This window comes from Lichenostomus cassidix, chromosome 3, assembly GCF_008360975.1.
Source record: "Lichenostomus cassidix isolate B80296 chromosome 3, HeHo_3.0, whole genome shotgun sequence".
Lineage (NCBI taxonomy): Eukaryota > Metazoa > Chordata > Aves > Passeriformes > Meliphagidae > Lichenostomus > Lichenostomus cassidix.
The window spans coordinates 102,963,205-102,973,395 of NC_139483.1; the positions used below are offsets into that span (position 1 = coordinate 102,963,205).

A 10,191-nucleotide genomic window follows, 5' to 3' on the forward strand; every position below is an offset into this window, starting at 1 on the left:
CTGTCTCCTCCTCCTCCCCATTCTCACAAATCACCTCTGTCCCCAAGACACTGTGGCAGTGGTTAGTTACCCGCAAATAAAACCCTGTGGGTGATTGCCCATGTCTGTTCCCAGCAGATCCAGTGGGGCTGCAATCCTTCAGACTCTTAATGCTCATCTCTTTGCTATTTTGGGGATTTTAGAGCTATTTTCCACAAGTCTCAGAAAGGTCTGGTTTGAAGTTCATGACAGGCACCTGTATGCTGGCAAATGCTTTGTCTCTGGAGGTGCTTGCTTGGAATCCCAGACCAGTTACAAGCCCATGGGGGACATGCACCCAGCAGGCTGGTGTTCATCTCATGTACCACAATTATTAGGAGAGAAAGCCCCAAAATTGTGGACTTTGCCCACAGACAATACTGATTCTGGGTTTTCCAGTAAAACATCACAGTAACAGGAGGCAAAACCCCTGCCTGTCATATCAGTAATTCCACTGTCTTCACATTATAAACTTCAGCTTCACATTGTAAGATTAAGCCCAAATGGTTTACATCTCCTCCATCTCCCTTGGCTGTCAATTGCAAATATAATTTTTTACAATTATATTATTCTGAACATTAGTAAAATAATTACTTCTCTGTTAAAACCCAGCAACATTTGTTAACAGCTAGCAAAGCTGTCTTGTTTTTTCCCATGGGCACTCTCATCCAAGGCTCTCAGGTTCATTTACTAGAGGCACTCTATAAACCCCACCACAAAGCAAACCATTTTCCATCTCCTGCTCTGCTCAAGGGAAAAATCCCACTGTGCCTGCAGCAGGGAGGGAAGCAGCCTCTTACATACGATGTGGGATATTAAACACAAAACCAGGAGCATTTTGGTGAAAATTTGAACCACATAGATAAGGAAAATCTTGAGCTTATACTATTCTTTCTTTCTCAGCATATGCTTCTGTCCTTTAAATGTGTGGAAATACAAACAGATCTTGTCTCAGTGGACAACAAGTCCTATGCATTATAGAATGTTGGGAGAGTTACTTTCCACTATATGACAGAGAACTTCAGAAAAACCGAATTTTATGGGATGAATGCCAGAAGAGATGACTGGGGGAAGCCACAAAATATGTAAGTGGAATATTCCTTCCTAAAGTCATCAAACCCTGGTAATTTCCCAGTTTTCATAATGAAATCTTCATCGCTTTCTAAAGGCTTTGCAAATGGACCTCCCAAGTGAAGGCACTTTGAGCAAGACTGCCACCATGGGCACAGAAATAGCAACACCAGTTTAAGAGGCAGGGAGGAGGACGCTTTTTTGCCTTCTTTCAGACACATACAGAGGATAAGAGACATCCCACCTCCTGTTAGCCTCTCTTTATATCAAGATGCTTCTGCAAGCATGAGGGACTACAGGCAGAAACAAGGAGATGTCAGGATTAAGGACATGCAACTGCCTTCCTCCCCCAGGCTGACATGAGGGAGCACAGCCTGAGGCTGTACAGAGCCCTCACACAGGCAAGGAAAACTCCAGAGGGAAACTGTTGAGTGCAATAGAGGATTAGGGAAGATGCAAACTGTATTGGCTCTGACAGATGTGTCTCAGCTGGGGCAGGATCACATTCCTGGACCTTCTCTCCATATAAATGACAGCAAGCAAGGAGCTGGAAAAATTGCAGCACTTTGTTTTAGTGCTTTGCCAACCTGACTGCTGCACACATTTACAGACAAGCACAACATTTGCTACTTAAGTGATATTTCATCTGCTAGACAAACATACCCCCCCTCTCCATCACTGACTAGGAGGTTAAAAATATACTGTCGACAGTCACTTTCTGTGTCCCAAGGGCCTTCATGATGACTGAGTGGCTATTCAGCCCTAAGTGCCCACCTGGGATTCCTGAACCTTGCTGCATCCTTCCTAATGAGCAACTGAGTGCAAAAAAATACCAAACCTGACAGGTGACTGATGCTCAGCAAACAGCCCACCACTGTGGTGATGCTCTTCTTTCGAACCTGAAATATCTGTTGCTTCTCTGCCATCCTTCAGCAATAGCAGCAACTCCCTTCCTTTCATCACCAAGAATTTTTACTGAGTTCTACTTCCTTTCAGTAGAAATGTATTATGTTAGCTTGACCTTTTGTATTAAATCCTGCTCTTATCCAACCCTTTTTGAGGCAGTAAGCTGGCTGTGTGGCTGAGGAACCCCACCCTTGCCTATTCTTCCCTTTTGAAGCCCTTAGGGTAGGGGATTAGTCATGCCTCTTTATCATGCCATTTGGACACTATGAAAAGGAAAAAGGAATTTTCATTATTTTATTTCATTTAACCTAATGGAATCATTAAAGAGAAATTAATATTGTCAGGGAAATTTTTTCCTTAATGAAAAATGTAGTTTTGTACAGGGAGAACACATCTAAACCCACCACATTAAGTGACTATATTAAGTCTTAAGTGCAATTCCAAATAAATTAAATATATGCAGAGAAACAGAATCAGGACTTTTAGTGGAATCAGACTTAGCATATTAATTTCTGCTCACATTCTATGGAACAATAGAAAGATTATTTTTAGTTCATGGCCATTTGGTTCGTGACCCAGAGGAACAGGATTTCCCCCCCACCCCCGTCTTTTTCCCATTTTTATGTAACTTAAGGTTATATTTCTGATGATTGCTCTGAAACTAGCAATTTCTGATTCTCTTGAGCTAGTGTTTATTTTATGCTGTTAATATAGTTCTACATAAAATCACAAAGAAAGGAGGCAAAATGATACATCTCCAAGTGCTAAAAAATACCATGTTTAATTCTTAGTATATAAACCTTGTATTCAAAGCCATAAAGCTGTACCCCTAGAGACTTACCTTTATGCATTTCAATAGGTTTTTTTAGACTAGTCATTTTGATAAAACCCAACACCTTTGTAAGTGTCTATCAGATCAGGCAGCCTGCTTTCACATCTCAGTGCCACCAACTGGTTAGAGGATTAATTAAAAATTATGTGAATGTCAGCTTCAGGTTCACTAACTGTGCTTTGTCCCTCTTGGGGAAGGTGCTTAAAATTGCCTTCCTTAGGAAGAAGGCATGGAAAGGTTTGCCCAGTAGAGGGATACTAGGACAAAATAAACTCAGCCTGCAAAACCCAAAGGGAGCTATTATATGCTTCACACATTGGAAATCAGGGAATTCATTTAAGAACATGAATAAAGATTCAGAAAATTGTTTTCAGCTACCACTTTCAGAAAACTCAAATGAAGTGGGTTGGACACTAGAAATGAAAGGAAGCAAAACTACCCCGTTCTGGCAGGGGGTCTGTGAACACAAAACCATTTCCAGATTTAAGAAATACTTCAATTAAATTGTTTCTTAGTGCTCATTTCCAGTGAAAAAAATAGGGTTTTTTTCACTTTATGTTACAAGATAAATGTGGTGGATTTAGGCCAAAAGGCAATACTGCTATGACAAAAGTAACACCAACGTGCACGAAATTAAAAAAATAAGGGAGGGGGCAGGAAAAAAAGGACAAAAAGAAAAGGACTTTATAAGTAGGGCAATAAATAACCTCCCTTGAACATGCTCTGTTACAACTGAACAAGGTATCACTGTACTCTTCAGCTTTCTCAGATATTCAACAAGCTGAAAAGTGAGCAGGAAAACTTCATCCCTCTCAGCATCCTCTGGAAGATGTGGTCCTTGCTCCCTACACTCCGTGCTATGAGTCAGATTGTTCCCAGCACCACTTGCAGCTCACTTTTGTTTGGGCCATGAGGTGAGCAAACCCAAGTGCTGCTGCTGCAGCCAGACAGGAGCTCGCATTTCCTCATCCTCAGACAACGAGCAACCAGCAAGAAAAACGTGCTGGGAAATGAAGCCATGGGTTTCATTAATTCTGATTCAGAGTTTTATAAATGGAAGCAGACATCCTGGCCAGTTTGCCTTTGGCACATGGTTTTGTGCTGGTGATGGACTTCGCTCTGGGAGATTTATTCCCTAAACCAATGGGAACGAGGTAAATGGGAAAAGACTAGCCTGCATTTGTCAGAGGAGAAAGGATGGGGCTTAGGCAGAGGCAGAGGCCACCAAAGAGGAAAGTACCAGCCTCAAAGAAAATTACTCATTCAGTCCTATGAGCTAGAGAAAGGACAACACAACAGTAATTTCTGCTATAGTGACAATGGAAAGCTAAAAAAACCCAACCATATTGGATTTCTTAGCAAAGGAAATTGAGTGGCTTTCCATGCACAGCAGAAGAACATAAGGGAACTTCTTTGGGACACGGCTGCTCACAACACTATACAGACATATCTGAAAAGGGGATGGAAAAGTGAGCATAATCTTGGTCTGTGATCAATACTGTAAGGACTAATAATCTTATTCCTAATAGTTATTATTGATATGTGGTAATGCAAAGTTTTCCCTGGCAAAATCACTTCAGACAAATGTGTTCCCAGTAGGAAAGAATAGTCTATTGGAAAGGAAAATTACATGGGAAACACATGCAATGAATAGACAGAATTACATGACAAATACAAACTAGGAATATGTGAAATTTCCCCTTTCCCTTAAGGCACCTAACATAGAAAAGAAAGGTGTTGTTCTCCCATCAAATAGATGCTCCAAGAACCTTGTGGAAAAGGATCTGGGCCATCAGCACAGAAAACCCATTCCTCTGCACACATTCCCAGGGATGAAGTTGCCCACAGGGACCCCTTGAGCACCAACACAGGCTGTTGACAAGAAGTGGGAGCCAGAACTCCATATGTAGCCATTCATATCCAAAAGGAATTGCAAGATCAAATTTAGGGAAACAGCCTTAAGATGGTGCTGCCTACATTACATATGCTCCTGCTGGCCAGCCTTCCCAGGACACATGAGAAGCCACAGAGCAGCCACAAACACGAGGAACTGACAGGTGCCTGCCTTGGTTCAGCTGCTCTCATCATCTGGGGAAAAAAAGATATCTGGGGAAAGAGTTTCTGCAGCGTGAGTGGATTAAAACTACTGCTGTGAGGAGGGATGAAGAAATCAAGTTTCCGGGGGTCTTCTATTCTGATTAATTAGAGCACCATCTCAACAAGGGATAAAGGCTTCATTTTAAGGAGGCAATTACAAAACTCCAACACCTTCCAGGATACTTTCAAAATCAATTCTCATCCAAGACAGCTGTATAAAAATAATTGTGCAACTGTGTTGCATTGGCATGAAGAATACAGTGTAACCTGAAAGGTAAAAGAAAAAGTCTATCTGCAAAATTATAGAGCTGAAAGGATGGATCAGTACTTCTGGTACTTCTCAACAATCCTACAATCCTGCAAGAGGCAAAAAGTATCTCCAGTTTATAAAGATGCTACTGAAAAGCAGAAAGCTTTCTTTTGGAATGTATCAGCACATATTTTTAGAAGCTGCCTAAGGAAGATGATGTCATTGCATTTGCAAAAAATGCTCTTCTTCACCACTGACCAATTTGCAGAACAGCCAAAAAAAAGTGAGTAAACACAAACCCCCCAAACTCAACAGCTCTCCCATTCAAATCAGTTGGCTTCCAGCAAGTCTCATTAGCAATTTCCCAAAAGAAATTAGGGAAAAGACAATCCTGAAAAAGACTCTACACTCTCAGCATAATTTCTAGAGGGATTTCTTTGGTGTACGTGGCTGTGCGACAACATCCAAAATGTAACTTGTTTTGTGTGATGCATAATGAGATCAAATTCAAAATGTGCTTGTATGATTGTGTGGAGGCCATGTATCCATTTGAACAAAGGGGTGGGTGAGAGGCTGGGCATGACCTGGCCATATGTTCTCACAGCCCAGAAAGCCAAACGTGTCTTGGGCTGCATCCAAAGCCCTGTGGGCAGCAGGTGAGGGAGGGGATTCTGCCCCTCTGCTCAGCTCTGGTGAGACCCACCTACAGTATCCAGCTCTGGGCACCCAGCACAAGGACATCAACCTGTTGGAGTGAGCCCAGAGGAGGCCACCAAGTTGATCAGAGGGATGGAGCATGTCTCCTATGAGTGAAGGCTGAGAGAATTGGGATTGTTCATCCTGGGAAACAGAAGACTTCAGGGTGACTGTCCTGGTTCTGAACAGGACAGGGTTAATTTTTTTGCAGAAACTGGGAGGGAGCATGGCCAAGACCTGGAGGTTATTCTATCCCACATTCCAGTCATTGCCAGAGGTGCCAGGGGAAGGGACTCTCTTCTGGGGAGAAGGGGTTCCTTCCAGTCTGGTATTGTCCATCGTAAGGGGGTTTCTGTGTGACTAATTTCTTTTCTTGTACCCTCTGGCCTTACTATTGTTGCTGTTACTGTTTGTTTTCTTATCTTGTTGCTGTTTCTAGTAAATTGATCTTATCTCAAATTGAAATCTTTACTTTTGTGCCTCCAAGTCTCAACTGCATCCTGCTGCAGGTGGGAGGGGAAAAGCTGGGGAGCAGAAGAGAGCAGCATGAGGTTTTGGAGAGTCTTGGTGGGGGCACTAAACTGGGGGCTACTGTTCCTAAACCACAACAGTGACCCAGCTGAGGCCTGCCAGTTCCTGAAGAGAGCTTCCAGGAAAGATAGGGCAAGACTATTTGCAAGAGCATGTAGCAACAGGACAAGGGGGAATGAGTTCAAATTGAAAGAGAGTAGGTTTAGATTAGATATTAAGAAGAAAATTTTTACCATGAGGGTGGTAAGGCACTGGAACTGGTTGCCCAGGGAAGTTGTGGGTGCCCCATCCCTGGAAGCATACAAGAACAGATTGGATGGAGCTCTGAGCAACGTGGTCTAGTGGAAGTTGTCCCTGCCAATGGCAAGAGACTTGGAACTGGATGATCTTCAAAGTCCCCTTCCAACCCAAACCATTCTATGATTCTCTGAAAGTTTGTTCAACAGACTTATCTCAAATGAGCTGTGGACCCCACTCGGCCTGGGTCTCACAGTGCACAGTGGCTCCTGCACAGTTTCTGGCTGCCTACTGCTATGAGGAGTAGGGACACACAAAGGGAAGATCAGTCCTACATCAGACAACTGCAGCCAAGTAAGAGCAGATTTCATGGGAACCTTACAGCCCACCCATGGAGCAGCAAGTGGGAATCACTGGTAAACATGCATTCCCAAACTGAAAAAATAATTAACCACCTAGTTTCTTCTAATTAAGATCTTGACTTATCTACCACTCCAGGATATGCATATGTTTGGCTGCTGGGATGCATCAACACACCTGAGCACTGGAGGCGATTTGTGTCTTGGTTTCATCCCTCAGCAGGCAGCAGAGAGGAGCTCCCATCCTGTAATACCTGCACACCCCATCTAATGGCATTGGCCATGTCTATGAATGGGAGACTTCATTATTAATAACACCTCTGCTGCTGCTTTGGTGGAGATTTTCCTATGCAAATTTCAGCATATCAAAAGTGTTTTGCTGTTCTGGCATCCTCACATCAGGTAAGTGCCAAAGCAGCGTGCAGCGTTTTACACTTACGTAAGGAGATAAAGTTTTTGCCTCAAGGATATGGTGTTCCAAAGACAGAGAGAACATGATGGGAAATGACAAGGAGCAGTGGAGAAGACAGGGTGGGGAAAAGAAAACAAAAGAGACAAACAGAGAAGGGAAAGGGCACAGTACTGTCATGGAAGGAAAAGCCTCTGTTTTTCATTTCAGTATGTAAGATGTTTTCTCTGGGTTATCTATCTTTAGGATCTTTTAAGTTATTTTTCTTGATCATCCTCTTCTCATCCTCCACCTACTCAGGACCATGTTTTCCACACTCAGCACAATAATCAGTGGGTCTCATACAGAGGATGATGCTACTGTGCAAATGCAACTGCTAGAGCCCAGTCTCTAAAGAGCAGAAATCACTTAGCACTGGAAAAGATGAGATTAATGGCAGAAACTGCAGATGACTGTAAACAAATTTATACCTTCTGTTTATCCATCCTCTTCCTTAGTTTCTGTTACTCAGGCCTGTGAGATGCAGCATCTCTGACTTGACGATATCTATTCAAATCAATGCCTCCAGCTTGAACTAATAACCCTGTCACCATCACAGCACCTGGCCTGTATCTGAACCATTTCTGTTCATGAAGAACAAAACCACCTACTTTGCAGCATACTTAAAAAAAAAAAATCCTGCAAATTAATTTTGTTTGTCTTCCTCAGAAATGAGAGATAATAGTAACAGATTAAACAATAAGGTGGGTGTCTCCCCTTTCTGTCCCTCACTGCCTCCAGCATTGGCTCTGGAAAATTTTCATTCATTCTGCCACTAACTCAAGTTATCTAGTATTGATGATTATAAAGCTATAATAAATTGTTACTGAAATCCCTCTTCACCCCTTGACACAAGCAGCTCTGTTCAGATTTAATTCTTCTTTACTAATTATGGGGTACTTGTGCTGTCAGGTCAAAATTCTGTTATGACTGATGAAAGAAAAAATGCCCTAAAATGGAATAGTTTATTAAAAGATAACTGTAATAAGACTAAAAGCTAAAACTTCCATGGCAAAATAATAAACACTTGAAAACTAGTGTTACAATAGAAAGCCTCACATATTTCTGTTCATGAGGAACAAAACAACTTATTTTATAACACACTTTAAAAAAAAATCCTGAACATTAATTTTATTTGTCTTCCTCAGAAATGAGACCTAGGAGATAATACTAACAGATTAAAATGTTCAAAAAAAGCTCGATGTATTAATTTTAAGTACATACTTATGTTTGGTATGTTATTCTCAGAGCTTTACTTTCCATACTGCAGTGCCTCGGTGCAATTGTTTTCTGTAATTTGAACTGAAACTTTCTGCTACAGACAGCTTACAGCATGTCAAAGCAACAGAGTCATGACAATGTCATACAGAAACTTCAACACTGTGCATCAAATCTAACTCACAGCATATATTCAACAGGGTGGCCATGGTCATCAGCTCACAGCCACTAGCCCATCCTAATGCAATAACAGCAAGCTTTGATTTGGAGTAAATCTACATCATTAGCACATTGCATTAACACTGTAGTATGGATACGGTTCTTGTATATCCCTTCTTAATATGATGGACATTAACTGGAGTTTTCTCAATTCCCTGCAAAGAGGATCAATCCCATTTGGAGTTACGCTGCCAGACAAAGCGGTGGATGAAAGGCCAGTGCCAGCAACTCCCACCCAGGTGCTCGGGCAACCTGCTGCCTTGCACTGTCATCTTGATGGCACCACAGAGTTCAGTGGGGAACGATGAGCCCCCTCACCCCTAAATCACACCGAGAGGTTCGGGACGGTGCGTCTCTGGGAGGGACGGGATGAGATGGGGTGAGGTGGGATGGCAGCAGCCCGGTGGGGCCGGACGCAGAGGGTGCAGACCGGGCTGTCTGCAGGGCTGTTCTCCGCGCCACAGGCGGGATGAGAAGGTGCCGGGGAGGAGAGAGGGAAGGATGCTCGTCCCGTCCCGGGGAGCGGGCCAGGCGCGACCCCCCCTCACCTTACCTGCGCCGTGCGCCTTTGTTCCTCCGGCTGCCGAGCCGGCAGCGCCCCGGCCGCCCGGCCGCCGGTCCCCGCGGGGCCATCCTCCTCCTCCTCCTCCTCTTCTTCCTCCTCCTCCTCCTCCTCCTGCGCCTCCCCGGCGGCGCGGCGGCGGGGGGGTCCCGGCACGGCCCCTCGGTCCCGCAGCCCCCGCAGGACGAGCAGCGCGGCCGCAGCGGCGGCCAGCACCAGCGCCGGCCAGAGCAGCGCCAGCAGCCGCCCCGGCAGCTCCCCCGCGCCCAGCGCCAGCCGCTCCACCGGCCCCAGCATGGCCGCGCCGGCCGCGCCGCTCCCCCCGGCGGGGATGCTCCGCTCCTCTCCGCTCCTCTCCGCTCCGCTCCGCTCCCAAAGTTGGTGCCGGAGCCGCGCTCGCCGCCGCCGCCCGGAGCGGCACCAGTGCGGCTGCGGAGCGGCGCGGGCGGGGGGACCGGCCGGCCGGGCGGGGGAGGCGGGGGGGCCCGGGGGGCGCGGACACGGCGCTGCTTACGGGAGCCTCGTGGCGAAGGGCGGGAGCGCCGTGCGGGGGGCGGGAGAGGGACCCCGGGCGCGGCCGAGCGCAGGTGCGGGGAGAGGAAGGGGTTAATGCACCGAATGCGTCTTCCCTAGGGAAGGATGAGTGTGGTACACGATGAAAGGTGAAGGCGATGCCATTCGAAGCGGCGGAGCTGCGGGTGGCAGCGTCGGTTTGCGAGCAGATGTTTGGCCGCGGATTGGGGTGCG

At 45.4% G+C, this 10,191-nt stretch overlaps 1 protein-coding gene across 3 annotated transcripts in view; it reads right to left on the reverse strand.

Annotated features, from left to right (window-relative positions):
- The window catches only part of LOC146440333 (uncharacterized), a 31,330-nt gene extending 21,443 nt beyond the window's left edge, over positions 1 to 9,887 (reverse strand). Inside the window, exon 1 of one of the 3 annotated variants that reach the window (XM_085056943.1) lies at positions 9,436 to 9,887. In XM_085056943.1, coding sequence (XP_084913069.1) covers positions 9,436 to 9,741 — 306 coding nt within the window. In that variant the 5' untranslated portion in view covers positions 9,742 to 9,887. The remainder of the gene's footprint in view (positions 1 to 9,435) is intronic. The other 2 variants (XM_085056942.1, XM_085056945.1) reach the window with 2 other exon arrangements.
- Between the last annotated feature and the right edge of the window lie 304 nt (positions 9,888 to 10,191).